General features: G+C 35.6%; 2 protein-coding genes, 1 long non-coding RNA gene and 1 other non-coding gene across 6 annotated transcripts; 3 read left to right on the forward strand and 1 right to left on the reverse strand.

Annotated features, from left to right (window-relative positions):
• The first annotated feature begins 908 nt into the window (after positions 1-908).
• On the forward strand, positions 909-1,123 carry LOC130431204 (small nucleolar RNA U3). Its single transcript, XR_008908178.1, has one exon. It is a non-coding gene; the product is annotated as a small nucleolar RNA U3 (small nucleolar RNA).
• Positions 1,124-1,502: 379 nt separating this feature from the next.
• Positions 1,503-13,287, forward strand: LOC130426128 (uncharacterized). Its single transcript, XR_008907153.1, has 6 exons — positions 1,503-1,602; positions 9,528-9,812; positions 9,943-11,203; positions 11,312-11,463; positions 11,576-11,757; positions 11,836-13,287. It is a non-coding gene; the product is annotated as an uncharacterized LOC130426128 (long non-coding RNA).
• Positions 2,464-8,804, reverse strand: trmt10b (tRNA methyltransferase 10B). Of its 3 annotated transcripts, none has more exons than XM_056752668.1 (9): positions 8,702-8,804; positions 8,254-8,443; positions 8,068-8,173; positions 7,705-7,832; positions 4,355-4,507; positions 4,166-4,244; positions 3,651-3,718; positions 3,406-3,529; positions 2,464-3,343 (listed from the first exon to the last, which is right to left on the reverse strand). In XM_056752668.1, exons 2-9 carry the CDS (start codon positions 8,407-8,409, stop codon positions 3,222-3,224), a joined length of 936 nt encoding a protein of 311 aa, XP_056608646.1. In that variant the 5' UTR covers positions 8,410-8,443; positions 8,702-8,804; the 3' UTR covers positions 2,464-3,221. The 3 variants fall into 3 exon arrangements, with proteins under 3 accessions (XP_056608646.1, XP_056608639.1, XP_056608654.1); XM_056752661.1 differs by having other exon boundaries at positions 8,254-8,477; positions 8,702-8,747; XM_056752676.1 differs by lacking the exon at positions 8,254-8,443 and having other exon boundaries at positions 8,702-8,741.
• A 2,374-nt stretch (positions 13,288-15,661) lies between the features above and the next one.
• On the forward strand, positions 15,662-17,651 carry LOC130429057 (gastrula zinc finger protein XlCGF8.2DB-like). The gene is made up of 2 exons (XM_056757426.1): positions 15,662-16,031; positions 16,235-17,651. Exons 1-2 carry the CDS (start codon positions 15,956-15,958, stop codon positions 17,335-17,337), a joined length of 1,179 nt encoding a protein of 392 aa, XP_056613404.1. The 5' UTR covers positions 15,662-15,955; the 3' UTR covers positions 17,338-17,651.
• Positions 17,652-18,828: the final 1,177 nt, after the last annotated feature.

An 18,828-nucleotide genomic window follows, 5' to 3' on the forward strand; every position in this document is an offset into this window, starting at 1 on the left:
GAGAGAGAGGGGGAGAGAGAGAGGGGGAGAGAGAGAAATTAAAATGTGTTTACAATCAAAATTTTAACTAAGGTTCAAATCAAAGCAAGGTTCTCTTTAGGTTTAAACATTACAAATATTTTACATATTTGAATTAAAATCTTGATTTATTTAGCGACTGCTTAAAAGTTTATTTCATATTTAAATATGATTTTGTACATGTAAACTATATATATTTTTTCTTCACATTAAAATTGTATATAATCCGTCGAGACAAACGTTTTGACTGTGGTTCAACATTCATATAGCCTAGTGGTTAACTATGTTACTGCATTTTTATTACTACCATGGAACGATGCTAAATGTGTCGTGTTGCATGATGGGGCTTATTTAGTCGAAGCACAAACACGTTACGCTACTCATTATATGCATAGACATGTGTCTATTATAATATGTGTTTAAATTTGTCCTTTTTAATTTAATACTATTTATATGTAAAATTCCAAACCGTACTTTCATTAAAAGCTTAACAAAAGTAATTTGAGTATGTGATTAAATTCACATGATATTCATATGAATGGGAAAATATTTCCCTTTGGTATTTTAATTGCGAACTAAAATGGTTAATGTTACTGAATGTAAATAACAAAAATGTTACATGAACTAGGCTAATTCAAAAAGTCAAACAGCCTTTAACGTTTAAGTTAACTAGTTATTCATATGGATAACGTGTGGTTATTGACAGACATTCTTTTATTAATTGTATTTCATGTTCAACTGAGTAAGTTTCTGCTGACTTTCTTGGTTGAAACCCTTTAAATCCGCTTCGTTCGGCGAGTTTTACTTATCGAAAGGGCGCAACTACAGGTTACCGTCATCGAGCTTGATCGTCTCTCTGAAGGGGTGTTTAGTGAGCGCTGAAGTATGTTAAGACTATACTTTCAGGGATCATTTCTATAGTTTTTAACTAGGAAATGTGTTTCTTAAAAGAATTGTCTCCTAAACCACGATGAAGAGTATCGATGTGTTTCTCTGAGCGTGAAACGAATAGTATTCGGTGATATTAATCACAGATTACTATTATTGAAGAACGTTCTCTATGCCTGAAGGGGTGTAGTGAGGAGGAATGCATGATCAGAGTGGCTATAACCTTGTTCAATGTTAAGTATTACATTTATTTAGAATCTTACTATAATAAAATTAATTAGTATCTAGAAATGCATGTCTATGAAATGGAAATATTGTTACATGCTGCAATAAATCTCTAATAAATAAGTGAATACGCAAATTGAAACATTTATCCTCATAGACTGTGCGGATACATATGAAGTCTAATTTAAGAATTATCAATAAAATAATATATACTTGAGAACGAAATATACAAATATCCGGAAATTTTATCGTGGAATGTTTTTATTAAAGGTATCTTTTTCCATCAATGTTAACTTGACATATCCTGTTGGTTCCATCTACTGGAAAGAATGTAGAACTACTTAATCTATGAGCCAATATGCGTTTCTGTACAGAATTGTACATGGCAGGTACATGCGTGGGTTTCTTCCGGATACTCTGGATTGCTAAAAATATCAAGATTTGTCGAATCTACTGCTTGTCCATTGGTCTGTAAGTGTGACTGTGAGCTCTGTTATATAACTGACCATAAATCCAGTTGTCTTTTGTTCTGGCCTGATATGCTTTGCTAGTCTCTAGTCTTGTAACAATGTTAATTTAAACGGCTAACATCTCATTAAGTGCTTACATTTATAAACACTGATTACTATATACATGATTTTCAGAACCAAGTTAAAAAAGTTTAAACAATATTAACACCACTGCATATGATTTAAACGCCTTTAGAAGTATTTACTTTGTATTAACATATGTTTTGATTATAAACCCGTCTAATTTATCTTGCAATGCAAGATACTACAAGTAATACCTCTACGAACCAAAAAGAACTGATTAAAGTTAACCAATGGACATGATCTGAATACAAGTACGGCTCATGTTAATATTAACTGCTTTTAATTCACATCAAGATTGAGACATCGTTTCCGGAAACATTAACAGCATAAAATCCATACGGTACGGTTTACGGTACACATTTTGTCAAATACTTTTTACTGTGTATAAGCACACAAAGTAAAAACAAGGGATGATAAGCTGATGTTATTTTTTTGTGTTCCTTTCTTTATAAAGTTATTAATATGACCATGTAATACATTTGTTTTTATTATAATGTTGAATTATAAAAATCAAAACGAATAAGAAATACTCAATATTAAAAACAAGGACTGATTGTTTTCGTTCAATTAAATTCATTTTTTAATTTCAGCATGTTAATTGCTTTATTAAGCACATCTTAAAGCAAACATATTTTGGTATTTTTGGTTGTGCAAATTAATTTCTCCCTTTGGATGTCTCAATTGTATCACACAGATTAACAAGAGTAATTTTCTCCTCTCCAAAAAATAATACCAGCAATCACATGCCTGCTTTTTATTGTCATTATAAAATGAAACATGCTGAATAGCACTATCAATGTAATGGTCCGATAACAATCCTACTGAAAACAACTTTATACAAATAATATCAATGATACATATATTATAAAGAAAATTTGGTAGTATAGAATATTGCAAATCCTTCAGATTTAATATATTTCTTGTTCTCTGATTTCATTTGTTTTATAGACAACTGTCTTTACTGTAACTTCTCTCTCTGTACTTCATTTTTGTAATACTGGTCTGCAAAAAGGCAAAACTGCATAGTTTTCATTCAAAATAAATAACATAGACAAAAAGATCATTCAATTTCAAAAGTCATATGATTCTTTTAAATATTGGGTTGCTTGATCAAAGACAATTTTCCCTTAATGAATGTGATGACTTTTACTGCGTTGTTCGTATTTTGACAAAAAGAAAAGGCATTAGAATATCAGTGTCATGATTCAATAGCTTTCTTTAACGCTCACAAAATATCTATTAACTCAACATTTGTTATGTAAACTTTTCCTGAGAATCAAGTAAAAATGATACACAAAAGATACAGCAAAATCTTTCAAATATTAACAGTTCAAAATACACCTCTACCCTGACAAACACGGCAGGCATACTGTCATACGGTTATGGTGAGGATGTAATCAATATAATGTGCAAACATATTAACTTTGCATCGGTCATGGCCTCAAACTCTGGCTGACCAAAGAATGTCCCTGATTGGCCCTCCAGAGCAGCAGGAAATCATTGTCCAACCTCTGAGGACATTAGTGAAGTCACCACGTAACCCTTTCCAGGTGGGATACCAGAAGCAAGAGCTGTAGTCCAATCTTTGGTCTCACAAAAAGCCAGCAAGATTTCAAACACTGAAATGCAAAAGCATGGTCACTTGTAAAGGATTATGACTTAAGTATGCAAAAGTGCTTACCTTGGTTGATTGCCAAAATTTTGGAGTAGAAGTTTTTGGGATTGGATTTCTTCACCATGTATTCATCAATAGGCAGTCTCATTGTGCGGACTCCAAGCTCTTTCGCTCTTTTGTAACTTATTTTCTGTTATAGACAACATATCAAGTCTAGGTCAATGGCATAGCTTAAGATATTTTCTTCCACGCTACACTATAGTTTGGAAGAGCATCAATCAACAATTTTTTATAAATTATAATATGAACACCTTTTGTATGCTTTCATCCACTAAACCACCAAGGATATACACTTTATCTTCATCCACACGTTCTAATGCTGAGAAAAAATAAGTTTTATCTTTTAACTTCAGTAGGAGCTCATAACATTAAGCTGTATGCAATACATTTAGATAATTAATATAATGCAATTCAATAAAAATATTTACAATTCAATGAAAAGAAATGCACCTGAAGCAAAATAGAAACAAACAGTTAAGACTACTGTTCTCGCCATATTAACTTCTAAAACGTCACTAACCGTGCATTTCCTGCACAGGGTATATACAGGCATCATGTAGCTAAATTTAATACTTTTGAAGACCCTTTTCAAGACTCTTTGCATACATTATAATATGCAGAAAAAAAAGAAAGATTAAGTTCGTAAATTTATAGAGTAAGTGTTTAAGCTCTAACCTTAACCATACAAAGTTTTATAGTAAAAAGTGAAACCTACTGTTAAACCTAGAACATTGCTTTATTGAAAAAAAGTATGTCAGATATGAACCTTTACTTGCGTCTGGGGTTAAATATATCACATCCTCAGAGGGGAACAGATGAAACCATGTCTCATCTGTCACATCAATCTGTCAAATACAGAGTGTTATGAGTCACCTCCATAACAAAAATATAATTCTTCTTCTGATTAATTGAATTCCTTAACATCATAAAATATTTGGTAAAAGTATTTACCAACCAAATAATTCAGGAAGCCGTCATTCATCCTAACACATTCTTTATACAGCAGACTGTCCCTCTTCAATTCTGTCAGGAAAATGTGGAATGGCTGCAAAGCTTTTTTATTTGATCCATAAAGGCGCCTAATCTGACCTGCAAGGCGGCTGATTTCCTAAAGAAAAAAAAAAGTAAAAGATCACGTCAGACTAGTAAATACAGTGTCTACTTAAAATAAATAGTCCAGTTTAACTACTCATGCCTTACAAGAACTCAATGGGAAATGGACTACTTTAACATCCGACTTATAACCGGAACCTGGGGAGCCGTTCGATTCCATGTATTTACAATGGTCCGTTGCTTCAAAATTAAACCTAAGTTGTTCTGATAGTTCACCTAAAGACGAAAATTCTGTCATCATTTACTCACCCTCAGGATGTTTCAAACCTGAATAAATTTCTTTGTTCCGATGAACACAGAAAGAATGTTAGCAAATTTCATTTCTTGGACATCAAGAATATTTTTGTTTGTTCTAAATTACACAAAATTAGATATTTTGAAGAAATTTGAATATCATTAAATATCTATTCTAAGGTGCCATTGAATGTGTTGGTTGTTTCTTATGGTGGTCAATGATGTCCTGGAGATGAAAATTATTAACCCCTTCAAAATATCTTTCTCTTAGTTCATCAGAACCAAGTAATTTATTTAGGTATGAAATTACAGGAGGGTGTGTAAATAGTTTCATTTTTGGGTAAACCATCCCTTCAAAATACAGTAATTGAGGTCAGTTGTGGTCTAGTGGTTAGAGAGTTGACTCAGAGCCAGAAGGCCGCTGGTTCAATTCTCAGTGCCACCAGGAAATGACTGAAGTGCCCTTGAGCAAGGCGCCTCAACCCTGTTTGCTCTGCAGTGATAGCTGCCCACTGCACCCTACTTGTTAGTCGCTTTGGATTAAAGCGTCTGCCAAATGAATAAATGCAAATGTAACATTAAATGTAATTAATGCGTAAGAGAGCACGGACCTGACGAACACACGCAACACATTTTTATTACATGTTTGGATCACTAGGTTGTGTCTGTATATTATTGACAAATGCTATCCATAAGTAAATGCAATTTTTGTCAATAGCTACAGCCCAGGGCTAGTCAACTGGTGGCCCATGGACCAAATGCGACCCGCCAATCATCTTTACCTGGCCTGCCTTAACATTTCAAATTAGTGGAGACACTTTAAGAACGCGTTTTGTGCCATTAAAAGTAACTGGAGGAAGGGTACACCACGAGAACTGTTGTCTCAGATAAGGGGAAAACTGTGTTGTTTTTATTACTGCATTCATTATGTATGATGAAGGCCCGATTCACATTTCATGTCTTTTCTGTGCGCATATTAGTTATTTTAAATGTTGATGTGTGGAAATAAAGGGCAATGCAGTCAAGTGCGTTCCGCTCTTTTTCAGCGCCACTATCTAGATGAAAAAATCGTAACTTTTCAGAGAGCCGCAAGCGCACCGCAAGTCATGTGACAAGAACCAAACAGCCAAAATAGACAAGCTCAAGGAAAATGGTTACTAGATGTGATCATCTGTGTCTCAAATTATTTCAAAGTATTTTCAGTGCATATAATCCATAAATCCTTTGTTTATACCTCCTCGTCTCAACAGCTGACGTTGGCCATGGTTGCTTAGCGACGACAGACGCCAGAAGAGTGCAAAGTCCAGGCGCTTTGGAAAAAAAGAAGAATGCAGTGCAGCTCGCGTTTTCCACTCGGTTTTAGACACGATATGTGAATCAGGCCTTTAACTGCCAAATATACGAAAACCGCTTTTCATTTCCCTCCAGAACTCGCACTACAAAGGATCTGCCCTTCTAAGTGCGTGGGGAAGATATGGTAATTTTGACTTTCATTGATTTGACTTTCATTAATTAAAACAAATATCTTCATAAATAGGCCATCTTCTTGAAAAAACAATCCCACCCAATCTTTAATGGGTTGGTGGTGAATATTTTATTTTTGAGTAAACTAACGCTACAAGGAATATTAAATTAAAAATACAATATCCCCTTGAATTAAATATCATGATAATGCACAAATATCAGATGCAATATTTGTGTGCATGTTTTAATATATGACCTACAAGTTACGTATAAAATAAACACAAAATGCAATAAATAACAAATACAAATAACAGTAGAAATGAGGATATGATAAAAAAAGGCCCGCATCCTATTTACACTTTAGGAAATTGGCCCTTAGAGAAAAGTAGTTGAAGACCCCTGCTATAGGCCTATGTAAAACGTGTAGTTCTAACATTTAAAGGAGTCATATGACACGGCTAAAACAAATATCATCATTTGTTTTAGATGTAAGGCAATGTGTATACAAGACATACTGTGCATGTTTGTATCTCCTCTTTGCCCCGCTTCTCTGAAACGCGCAGATTTTTTTACAAAAGCTCATCACTATGAAAAACGAGGTGTGCTATGATTGGCCAGTAAACCAGTGCTTAGTGATTGGTCGAAAACTGCAAGGGTGTGACGGAAATGTAACACCTCTTGCTTTTGAACCTGATGTTCCAAATATAGTAATTGAACTGACAGGTACGCCCAGCTTACTTGCATATATATTTGGGCTGTCTTATTCAAATCATACCACAAACTGATGTAGATTTGTAGGGTGTGGTTACACAAGGCGTTTCAGGCAGGTCTGGTTGAGAATTCATTTTTAGACAGAATGCATCTTTAGTAAAATTGCAAAAATTAAAGTGTCTTAACAAATGTCTAATACATGCACGGGCAACTAATAACAAACCAAAGACACAGAAAACATGTATTCGCGCCATATGACCCCATTAAGAATAAATGGCAAAAAAAATTGCCCAATTAATGTATAATCGGAATTCAATCTGCTCTATTATTTGAAAACTATCATATTTTTAAATCCTTTCCAATGTGAATGAACATCTAATTAATCCACATATCACTTTAACAATCATTGTATGGTCTAATGTCGTTAAAATGTATGAAATGTAATATACGAATGAGACTAACACCGTTTAGGAAAGCGATGCACTCCTGCAGGGTGCATACAATGGCTTTATTATGCAGGAGTTGAGTATAGATTCATAAAATATATTAGAAGTTGAACTTCTGCTAATTTAAGATCTGTCATAAAAACCCACCATAAGATCCATCATAAAAAAAACACATTAAAGCATGTTAAATTCATTAACAGGACTTATTCTTTTAATGAAATGACCATTCCAAAAAAATATATAAATGATTGAGCCGTATCCAGGAGAACGCGGAAGTAGTGCAAGTAGTCCATTGTGTGCAAAATGTGTGTTTGTGTTATGGTTTTGCAAAGCTTACTTTATGTGACATGTGATCAGTCATGCTGAGGTCCACGCACAAAACCAGTCCTGCTTCTCTGGCATCCTCCAGTCTCTCTTTTGTAATCGCTTTCATGACACGCTTGCTAAGCTGCGTTCCATTAATATCTACAAAAAAAACTTTTTTTAACAACAGTTTTTGCTTAAAAACATAAAACTTATAGCCAAGACAACATACAAGCCAGTCTGTCTGTTTTCCATGTGTTAAAACTATTTGAGATACAATGTCACTTTGCATTACATGAACCTAGTGAGATGAACATACCAAATGAACCTTAAAACCCTTACAAACTGTATTTTGTACAATTATGTGCACTCCCACAAAACACTAAATAAATGTCACCTTTATTTCGACTGTTGAGCTTCTTTCTCTGCTTCTCCTCTTTTCTTTTGCTTTTATTCGCCTCCACTCTTCTCTCCCAATTACGCTGCTTTCGCATGACATTTTTCTGGGAAAAAAGTTAAATAAGAGACTGCAATAACATGTTCTCTCTGTCAGGACCGCTTCTCTGCACCAAAGTCATCTTACAGAACACGCGTTTTCCTCTCTGTCGTTACCAACAGGTTCGAGCTCCACATCGATACGCAGAAAGTCATATAAATCAGGGATCAGGGATTCGTTTGTTTGGGACAGCCCATCATCACAACAACGCTGCTCCTGTAACGGTAGCGTTTCTCCTTCCATTCGTAATACTTAATCAAAGATGAGGTGATGCATCCTTACAAAGACAATCACAGAGAAAGTCGTAATACCTTCATGTAAAAGAAATGTTCTCCATTTCAGTGGGACAGATTGCCAGGTAAAAGGCATGACAAATATGGATAACGTTACACAACGATACATGTGCAACGACGGGTCTAATGTAATGGTTAAAATGTCATATTTAATTACACAGGAACGATATTAGAAAGCTACAAATATATAAGAAATAAACGTTATTCAATTTTTCTGAACTAGCGAATAACCATGCACTCACCTTATCAACTTCAAGTAGAACCACATCTCGTGAGACGCTGTCGGACTTTGATGACGTCGCTTTTAATGGCGCGTTATAGAGCAATTTAAAGGCGCATACCGCCATCATTCAACGATTATTCCATATTTTTTAAAATATTTCCTGATTTGATAATATATGTTTCCAAATATTCTTCAATTTGTTAGTACACGTTCTACATTTTCTTTGTATTTTGGCAATTCCAAAGTTGGAACATTTGCAGTCTAAACTTGGAATATAAACTCAGTGAATGTTTTTATTACCAATAATTAAAACATCAAACTTTTCCTGATTTGTGGACTTTATCGAGTGGATTCGATCAGTTCAAACACAAAATTTTATATTTTAAGGGAAAATGGCTGTAAAAAAAATACATATTTTAGACCAGTGGTTCTCAACCCTAGCTTGCGAGATCCATTTTCCGGCAGAGTTGAGCCCCAACTCTGATAAAACACCTGATGAGGCTAATCAGTGACTTCAGGAACATAACTGACGCGTGTCATTTCCACTTTCATTCTTCTACAAAACACAAAAGTAGATATTTCAAAGAACGTTGTTAACAGGCACTCACTTGCATTGCTTTTGTGTCCATACAATAGATCACAGTGATTATACCTGTAATTTATCTTTGCACATGAGTATTATAGTGATGATGTTTGTGAGGCTTTACTATTGCTGAAAGGGAACACATTGTTAATTGGCTGGTGACAAAAAAAAATCTTAGTGTTATGTGTTATTGTTATTATAAGTGCATTATTGTCATCTTAAAAATTGTGTTTTTATTTCATTGCACCTTGATATGGCGAAGCCAGTCATCCGTCTTCAAAACCCCACTGTTCCAGAGGGTCGTCAGCAGGCCTTATTGGTGGCGACAAATGAGGCCCGTGACTGCAGAAACAGGAGAATGAGTTTTCCTCTTCCCCCTCCTCAATGATTCCACTGCAGTGGCCCATGCTGAAAGAGCACTTCGTACTGAAGGGATAAGAGCACCACCACGACGGCAGTGTGTGGGGAAGATGGTGCTACCCTTTGGCCAGTATCTCAACGCACCATTTCACTGGGTTGTGTCAAATGATGTGGGCTACATGAAGTGGTAAGCATTTTGTATTTATCATAATTTTCAAAAGTAGTCGATAACAAATACTCTCTCAGTCTATTGACAGAATTATATGGTTGTTATCGCTGTGTAGGCTGTTAACTTTTAAATGATTTTGTAATTGAAGTTTGATCGAAAAGCACAGAGAAGAACTCTCTAAAAAAGTTGGAAAGGGGCAGGCACAAAATCAATGGATAAAAGACCACCTGGCAGAGTATGCAGAGAGCTTTCCAGAAGTTTCAATCGCCCTGGAAGCCAACATCCACCGATGTGTTTACAGACAGAAAGGGTTCGAGAGCCATAGCTTCCATGAGATGTGGGAGCTCTACAGCCACTATTCTGGACAGAAGGACAGGCCAGATGGTTTTGGTACGAGTCAGGGGGAAACGATACAGAAGGTATACAGCTCTGTTAGCCGGTGGCTAAATACACCTATAACCCTCATCACCAGTGTGCAGATGAAAAGATTTAGAAAATACATATGTATGACAAGAAGATTCAAGTAAGTTATCTGAATCACAAACCATATTCCCACAACATTAAATTAATGTTTTGAGAACATAAAGCGCATTATTTAACTCTTTCCCTACCAGCCTTTAAAAAAAAGCCTACACCAGCGTTTTTTTACATTTTCACCAAATTTTAATGGCTCACAGTACATTTTCTGTAAAGAATATATGGACAAACAATTTTTCCAATAAAAGAACAGAGTCTCTGCTTTTAAACAAAAGAAACCGTATTCTTCTATATCCATTTGTTTTTTATCACACCTTAGATGTGGGCAGGTTTCTTTAAAGATGCATCACTTTGATTAAACAGCTGAGATAATTAACGTTTTTTGTCAAAGATTCCGCCCAGATTACACTCAGAACAATCATTAAAAACCGATAAGAAATATACGTTCTAGGTTCTGGGATTCCGTACTTTTTACCAAAGGTGTGTAATAGCGCCACCTGCTGTACAACAGTACAAAAACTGATTGCCGTAAAAACTTGTCTTTGGCGCGGAACCCTTTTTGTTTTAAATGACGAGATAACTCGTCAATGGCGGTGAAAGAAATAATTTATTTATCATACAGAAGTCAAGCTCTTCCAACAGTGACCCCTCATTGCTGGATGACACCCACTTGTTGGAGGTGATCAAATTCTGAGCCCATGGCTTCCACATCATCATGTGCAGCCTCAGCATCATCCGCAGCCTCAGCATCATCCGCAGCCCAAGCATCATCCGCAGTCTCAGCTTCATCCGCAACCTCAGCATTATGCGCAGCCACATCCACACCTTCAAATAATTCCTCATCCAAACCTTCATAGAAGTCCTCATCCACATCTTCATCAAAGAAGTCATCCACAGCCACGCTCCCAGTAGAACCCAGTAGTTACTCCACAGTGTGTAATATTTGCATACACAAATGTATTACACATAAATTATAATAGTTGGAGTGATAATACGAATGTATTGTTATGTAATTATGTTTTCTGTTTTAAATGTTTCAGGTCGAGCTGGAGGGCTGGGTGCGATTGTGGGAAAATTCCAATGGCATCCCACCAGCTGATCTTTCCTGGGTGGAGGATGACACAGAGCACGGACTCTTTGCCCCCATTCAGGTGTACCGTGACAATGCTGGTACACCAGCTACCATACTAAGGTATTTCAGATATTTATTATTACATTTGGAATACAACAATTCAATGATTTGTTATTACGTAAATACACCAACAATCAATGAAAACAATGTTGCCTCAATTTTTAAATTGCAGGTTAATCTTGTTTGGGATTTATCCAGCTGGTACTGTATAATAACAGATGTCCTGTTGTGTACAAAAGCAGCCAGGGGTGGTGGTAGTTGCATGATGGGCAGGTGGTTGGCGTAGGATTCTGCCATTCTTTGTCAACTCATTGAGGCTCACCAAGCCAAGTTTCCGGCTTTTCTGATGGACAAGTGAGTACACTGGAGAGTTGTGTAAACGCAACTAACGTGCCTGGAATTAGTTGCCATATTAAAAATCACTCTTTACAGGCTCATCAATCTGCAGTCAACAAGAATGCCATCAGACACAATATCAAAGACTGCGTCTGTCTCCTCAAAAGACTTACCTCCAGCACCTCATCAACCGTCGGTTCTCCCTCCACCTGTCTATCAACAAATTGTGTACGAACACATTCCCAGCAAGGCAGGGACCAAGGTCTTAAAAGAACGATCAGTCATGGTAATGCCAGCACCTAAAACCTTGTCCTGGTTAATGCCAGCTATGTCTGCCGTCTTCAGACCTCCACCAAGAATCACTTCATCAACTGCTAATACACAAGTGATTCCGGATTCCACCAGCACAACACCCTTGACATTGTCTTCCGGCCCCACTGACACACCACAGAGTGTTGACACCCCCTTAACCTGGTCCAGAGCTACAGTGTACAAAAGAAAAAGCCCAAACAGTCTTACTCAAGTTGGAGTCAAACTGTCATGTGTGCATAACTTGCCTGTTTGTACACTTTGCCAACAACCCACTCAGGGACATAAAAATTATAAAAAAAAAACGTTTTGTCTTGTGAAAATGATGTCGATCTCCAAAGGATTGGACAACAGAGTGTTCACCAGGTATGAACACTTTACCACAGTTGTGGACTCACAAAAGTGAAGTTTGTTTTGCTGTTGTGAGATAGGAACACCGTTTTTATTTCATGTATGTCATGGTTCCACCTCTCCTTGTCAGGTATTTCTTGTTCTAGAGGTGGAATCGTACAGGATCCTTTGTTTCATTTGGGAGAGAGACGTTTTCATCGCTCTCTGGTCTGCGTCATCGTTCCTGCGGTCCTGTTTCCTAGTTTGTGTTAATTAGTTTATCCCCTGCACCTGTTCCCTCTTGATTTCTCTCCCTTTAAAACATCCTTGTGTTCTTTGTACTGTGCGCTTTCATTGTAAGTTGTTTGCGGTATGAGATGTTCCTTGTTGTAGTCACAAGTTTTCCTTGTTACCTTGTTTCTGTTACCCTGAGTCCTAGTAAGTGTTAGTTTAGTGTTCTTATCAAGTGTTTGTTTTCTTAGTCTTATTTTAGTAAGTCTGTGTCCTTATTTTGCTATTATTTATCCTGCTTTGTTTTCCCCCTCGTGGGTTTTGTTTTGTCAGTTTATAGTCTTGTTTGTATTAAATACCCGTGTTTACTCCTCCCATCTCGTCCTGCCTCTGCCTTGCAATTGGGTTCCTACTTAGAGTTTCATGACATGTAACTGCAGTTTATGGTGACTATTGTTTATTTTATAAAGTTTATATGTGTATCTGCTGTTTTAATTTTAAAAGCAACAATATATTGGAGATTGTTTATATTGCCTTTAATATATATTTTCTATCTCACGTAACTATTTTACACTTTATGTAACTGTGATGCTTGTCTTGAATATGGCATTTTATTTCATTCCAGTTATATTTTATTTAACGTACCTAATATTTCATATTATATTATTTCATGTTATATGTAACCCAACATTGTTAGCATGTTATATATATTTCATGTAAATTTAATTAAAAAAAACATGTATGCTTCAACAGGACTGAATAATACAGCACTCAAGGTTTTTTTTTCTGAAAGCTGTTTTTTTATTTATTGTATATCCAATATAACAATAATATGTCAGATTATTTACATGCGTGTTAGTTACATATAAATAACATGTAAAAATGAAACACTAATTATATGGGATGACATAACAGTGTCTTTCTCTTCATAATGGTTTTCATTGTATAGCATATGAAAATAATGAGATTGGTTGAAGAATGGACATAAATATTCAACTGATAAATAGACAGTTTATTGATCTGAAAATATTGAATGCATGTATCAGTATATAGAGAAAAGTATCAAATTAATTCATATATTGGGGCCTTTTCTTTACGTCTTCTTTTGCAACATTGGCACATAGTTACACATAAAATATGTGGCAATAAGTCAGACATTTCATAGACATAGAGTAACAGTTTTCAAGACATCTAATCCTGCCACGTGAATAATAAGAGATTTTGAGAAATATAAAGCTGATGATTCACTCAGATGCCCAGACGGATGAAGAATCAGCGTATGAATCTACACAATGCCGACAAACAACAAAAGAAAACATCATGCTGCAATGCATGCTGGGTAATCATAGTACAAAACTCATTCATGACTCCCAGCATGCATTGCAATTTACCTGAATTAATTTGATGATTGCCACCCTTGTGGCACATGTTGTGGTAACTTAGTTTTGTCACTTCATTGTAGAATCTTTCTCAAATCCACAAACACTAAATAATACTTAAATACTAAAAATCCATTAACTTTTACTTTGCTATATTATACTTTTGCAGCAAGCTTATTTGTTATCAACACAGAAGCTTGATGCATGAAACACAGCTTTGAATGGTAAAAGAGATGTATTATTGCGATGTGTAGGAGTCAAGATGTCAACTAAAGTGAACACTGATCACAATAATGGTGCCATCAAATGAATCTTGTGTTCATTAGGTATGTCATGACGAATTCTGAGCTACCTCCCGCACTGCAAACATAACCATAGGCACTCCATCATCCCAGTCTTTTTGGAACTCCAGGCAGAATGAACGAAGCATGGATTTTAAAGTCTGGTGGAATCTTTCGAGTGCTCCTTGGCTTTGTGGATGGTAACAACTGGACGTGCAGTGTTTGATGTGTAGCTGATCAAGAGCCTGTTTGAACATGCGTGACATAAAATTCGTACCTTGATCTGATTGAATAGTATGTGGGAGACCAAACAGAGAAAAAAACGTAATAAGTGATTTAACAATCACTGGGGCAGTAATTTTCCGCAAAGGAATTGCCTCTGGAAAACGCGTAGATGTACACATTATGGTCAATAGGTACTGATTACCGGACTTTGTGCAAGGTAAGGGACCGACACAGTCAATCAACACACGCTCAAATGGTTCCCCAACGGCTGGTATTGGATGTAATGGAGCATGCAGAATATTCTTATTCGGTTTTCCAGTTACTTGACACACATGATAACTTCGACAATAATTTGCAAACATCTCGTTTTAAGCCAGGACAGAAAAAATGACGGAGTACACGATCATGGGTTTGTATGTCCCTCTATGACTTGTTCGAACACATTAAATATGGAAACGCTTGAAACTTGGCTTCTTGGTCTTTAGATTTCCTCAACATTTGATGATCGATTTTGCCACAAGCATCCACGTTATATATACAGATCTAACGCAGAAAAACAGCAACCGGAGCAGGAAAAGAAATACATAGTAGAGTCAAGAGCCCATCTGAAGCAAACACTGATCAACAAAATGGTGACTTCAAATGACGAAACAGCCACATCTTAACCTCTAAGCTCACAGTTCAATAGTAAATTCACAGTTTGACCACACAGTGTGGTTACATTTTGACATCATGAGTATCCTGACAGCTCCTGGTGACATCATTGTGATATCAAATTGTTGACCGAGTATTTAGACGTAATGCATAACAGTCGTAAAGTCCGAAAATGTATAAATCTTTCCTTCTAAGGGCATTAATTTATAACGTTCACCTTATGCATTTGTTGTTGGCTAATGCAGCAAAGTTTTCATAAATATAAAAGTCACTTCAAGTAACACAAATGGTTATTAATTTGCTAACAAACCAACACGTATACTATAATAATACGCATGGCTACCATATTTGAAAGTAAAAAGAATATCGAATAATAGAATAATATTATTTCGGCTAATTTCTATGATGTATATAAACATCCAACCAGCCTTTTTACCATCCAGTCCAGTAGGTGGCGAAAGTGTACTATTCAGGAGTAATGCCAACCGATAGGAAAACGAAAGAAGAGCATTGACGAACATGACTCGTACATTGCGCCACTCATAGAGATATTACAGTTATATAGAAGTTTAGACTTTAATGTTCATTTATTAGTTGTGAACTACAACTAGCAAACTGTTACACTAAATTGTTAAATATAGTTAAGATATTTGTTTTGTTGGTGGTTTTCTTAAATGTCCTTTTGTTTCTTGTACGTGATTGTTTGTGCACGGGCAGCAGAACACAACAGCCAGGACAATACAGTGTTTATAATGCGGAAATATTCTTGTCATCCTAAAGGGAACAAGTAAATTGCGAGACAAAACGATGGATTGTATTAAAGAAGAGAGCGAAGACACGAATTCTCCAAAAACATGTGAAATGAAAACCAAAGGACAAAACGGTTGGTAACTTTACACATGTCTTTGTTTTACTTTTATAACCGCTAAGAAAAGTAACTAATCTAACGTTGCGGTTTTGAAAACAAAACCAGTGAAAACGTGGTTAATATAATGAAACGTAGAACTATCATTTTTATGTAAAAAATGTATGTGTCAGATGTTATGGCTAGAATTGTCACACAACTTTACTTTACACTAATTTTAGATCTGGTGGAAGTAAAAGAGGAATGTCATGAACTGAAGGTGGAGGAGAAATATCTATTCCAGGAACCTAATCAAATTAATACTGAAGAAACTGTTGTGAAGTCTGAAGAAGATTCTTTAAGTTGCTCAGAGACTGAGATTGACTCCTCTCCAAAAACAACTAGAAAGACAGGGGACAAAAGCCTTATATGTAAAAAGAGTTTCACAAAAGAAGAACACCTTTTGGATCACTTCAAAATTCACGCTGAAGAGAAGTCTTTCACGTGTGATAAATGTGAAAAGAGTTTCGTTCACAAAGCAAGCCTTAAAAACCACATGCGGGTTCATTCTGGAGAGAGGCCATATATATGCCACCAATGTGGAAAGAGTTACATACATAAAGATAACCTAACTGACCATTTAAGAATCCACACCGGAGAGAAGCCCTTCAAGTGCCCTGAATGTGAAAAATGTTTCACGCATAAAAGTAGCATTATACATCACGTGAAAATACACACTCTAGAGAGACCTTTTAAATGTCTTCAATGTGGAAAGGGTTTCATACATAAAGGAAACTTAAGCGTTCACACACGAATTCATTCTGGAGTGAGACCTTTCACATGTTCTCAGTGCGGTAAAGATTTCAAGTATCAACACAACCTAGTAAGTCATATGAAAATGCATTTGGGTGAGAAATTGCATCGCTGTTCTCATTGTGACAAAAGTTTCATTGAAGAGAGTCAGCTAAAAAAACACCAGAAAATCCATGCAAATGAGAAGCCGTTTGTGTGCTCTTTTTGTGACAAAACTTTTTTATTGCACTACAATTTGAAAGAGCATCAGAAAGTACATACTGGTGAGAGACCTAATGTGTGCTTTAAATGTGGCAAAGCCTTTGCAAGAGCCATACAGTTGAAAGAGCATGAATATAGTCATGCTGAAGAAAAACCTTTTAAGTGTTTGTATTGTGGAAAGGGCTTTCCACGTTCATGTACCTTGAAAAAACACGTGCGGATGCATACTGGAGAGAAGCCATACCACTGCCCCTTATGTGGAAAGGGTTTTAGCCAATTAAGTAATGCTCTGACCCATAAGAGAAAGCACTGTCCAAAGTTGTCACGATGAGCTAATGAAGTTGCTGTGATTTGTGAGCAGTAAATCTCTTATCTACCTCTGTGTCTTTAGCAGTTTCAGTTACTAAAAGATGTTTTAAGGTAGTGCTTGAAGACCTGTAAACACTGACAGTAATGATATCATGAGACAAATTTTGTGTTTTAATGCTGGAAGCTTGAAGGGGTGTATTAAAAATGCGTTATACATTTTGGTCATGCCATTTTAAAACCGAGTGGAACTTGTAATTGCCATATGCCATACATGTGTAATGTGATGATCATTGTAGATCCCATAATTACCCCAAATAAAAAAGGAGCAAGATATAATTTTGTTTTTTGCTTCATTAAACGATTTCAAAATATACTGTTGTGTGCCTAAAACATGTGACAAGCACTTTACAAGCAGTTCCTCTGTATTTTAATAAGTTAACAAATGAATGCTTGTTAGTGACTAATTTTAGCTCGGCTTGATTTAGTTAAATGTATTTTTTTGTTTTAGTCCAGTCAATGTGAATTAAAAACAATGAAAAATCTAAATTATTATCTGGACTTAAATCTGTAATATGTGTATTTTAAAACTGTTCTAATTTCATAGCCAGTGGCTATATTGCCACATTTTTAGAATAAAGGGTTGTTTCGAATGTGGATTATTAAATGTTTTATTTCACACAGTCCTGGGGTTTTGTGGATTTATGTGTGTATTGATGTAAATGAACACACTCTTTCTAAATCATTCAACACGGACACATAAGTAGTATGAAACTATTTTTGTTTTTCAATTTAAGTTGAAACTTAAAATGCTTAAAAGTCTTGAAATACAGTTTCATCCACAAATTGTCTGAAGCTTTTCTCAGAATCGTGCATTTTTGCTATAATGTGTTGTTCGTATTAAGGTGTTTATATTTAAGTGGATGCATAAATCTCAAAGTTCATATGTCTTCTGGGATAACCAAAGTAAGGATGGAAATGCTTAGATTTACTAAAGAGAAAGTACAGAATATAAAATGTCCAGTTGGTGGCGATAATTACATTCTGAAACATTTACAAATGTTATGTTATACATGCACTTGCAGAAAATAATGTGGCCATTCTAGTCCAGTGTCTGTTAAATTTTAATCTCAAACCTCAGAGATTACAAAGTCATCCAACAGCAATGTGAATGACTGGCAGCATAACAAGACATATGAAAAAAAAAGATATAAATCCAGGCTATTACATAATTTCAGGCTTGTTTTCTTGCGTTATTTGAGGTCTGAGAGTTTCTTTTCTGTTTCTTAATACATGTTCTTGTGCTTAAATAATTAAGGTAATTTTACTTGATTACTTACAATATTGTGTTAAAATATGCTTTAAAGTACAAATATTTTGTGTAATACTGTAACCTAATTTAAATAAATATGTAAATATCTGTGTCATTTTTTACGGTGTCACTGAAAAAAAAGACAATTAGATTGAGTAGATTTTATTCTTTGTTTTTAAGTAAAGAGTACCTAAATTGATCAGA

The sequence above is a fragment of the Triplophysa dalaica genome, chromosome 1 (genome assembly GCF_015846415.1).
Source record: "Triplophysa dalaica isolate WHDGS20190420 chromosome 1, ASM1584641v1, whole genome shotgun sequence".
In the NCBI taxonomy this organism is placed as follows: Eukaryota; Metazoa; Chordata; class Actinopteri; order Cypriniformes; family Nemacheilidae; genus Triplophysa; species Triplophysa dalaica.

Coding starts and splice junctions, on each gene's coding strand:
- trmt10b (XM_056752668.1), bottom strand. CDS start 8,409: ATGGAAGGAGAAACGCTACCGTTACAGGAGCAGCGTTGTTGTGATGAT. Junction 4,508..7,704: donor CTGATCACATGTCACATAAA/GTAAGCTTTGCA, acceptor TTTTTTCTTTAG/GAAATCAGCCGCCTTGCAGG. Junction 3,344..3,405: donor AATTTTGGCAATCAACCAAG/GTAAGCACTTTT, acceptor TTTGCATTTCAG/TGTTTGAAATCTTGCTGGCT.
- LOC130429057 (XM_056757426.1), top strand. CDS start 15,956: ATGGATTGTATTAAAGAAGAGAGCGAAGACACGAATTCTCCAAAAACA. Junction 16,032..16,234: donor GAAAACCAAAGGACAAAACG/GTTGGTAACTTT, acceptor CACTAATTTTAG/ATCTGGTGGAAGTAAAAGAG.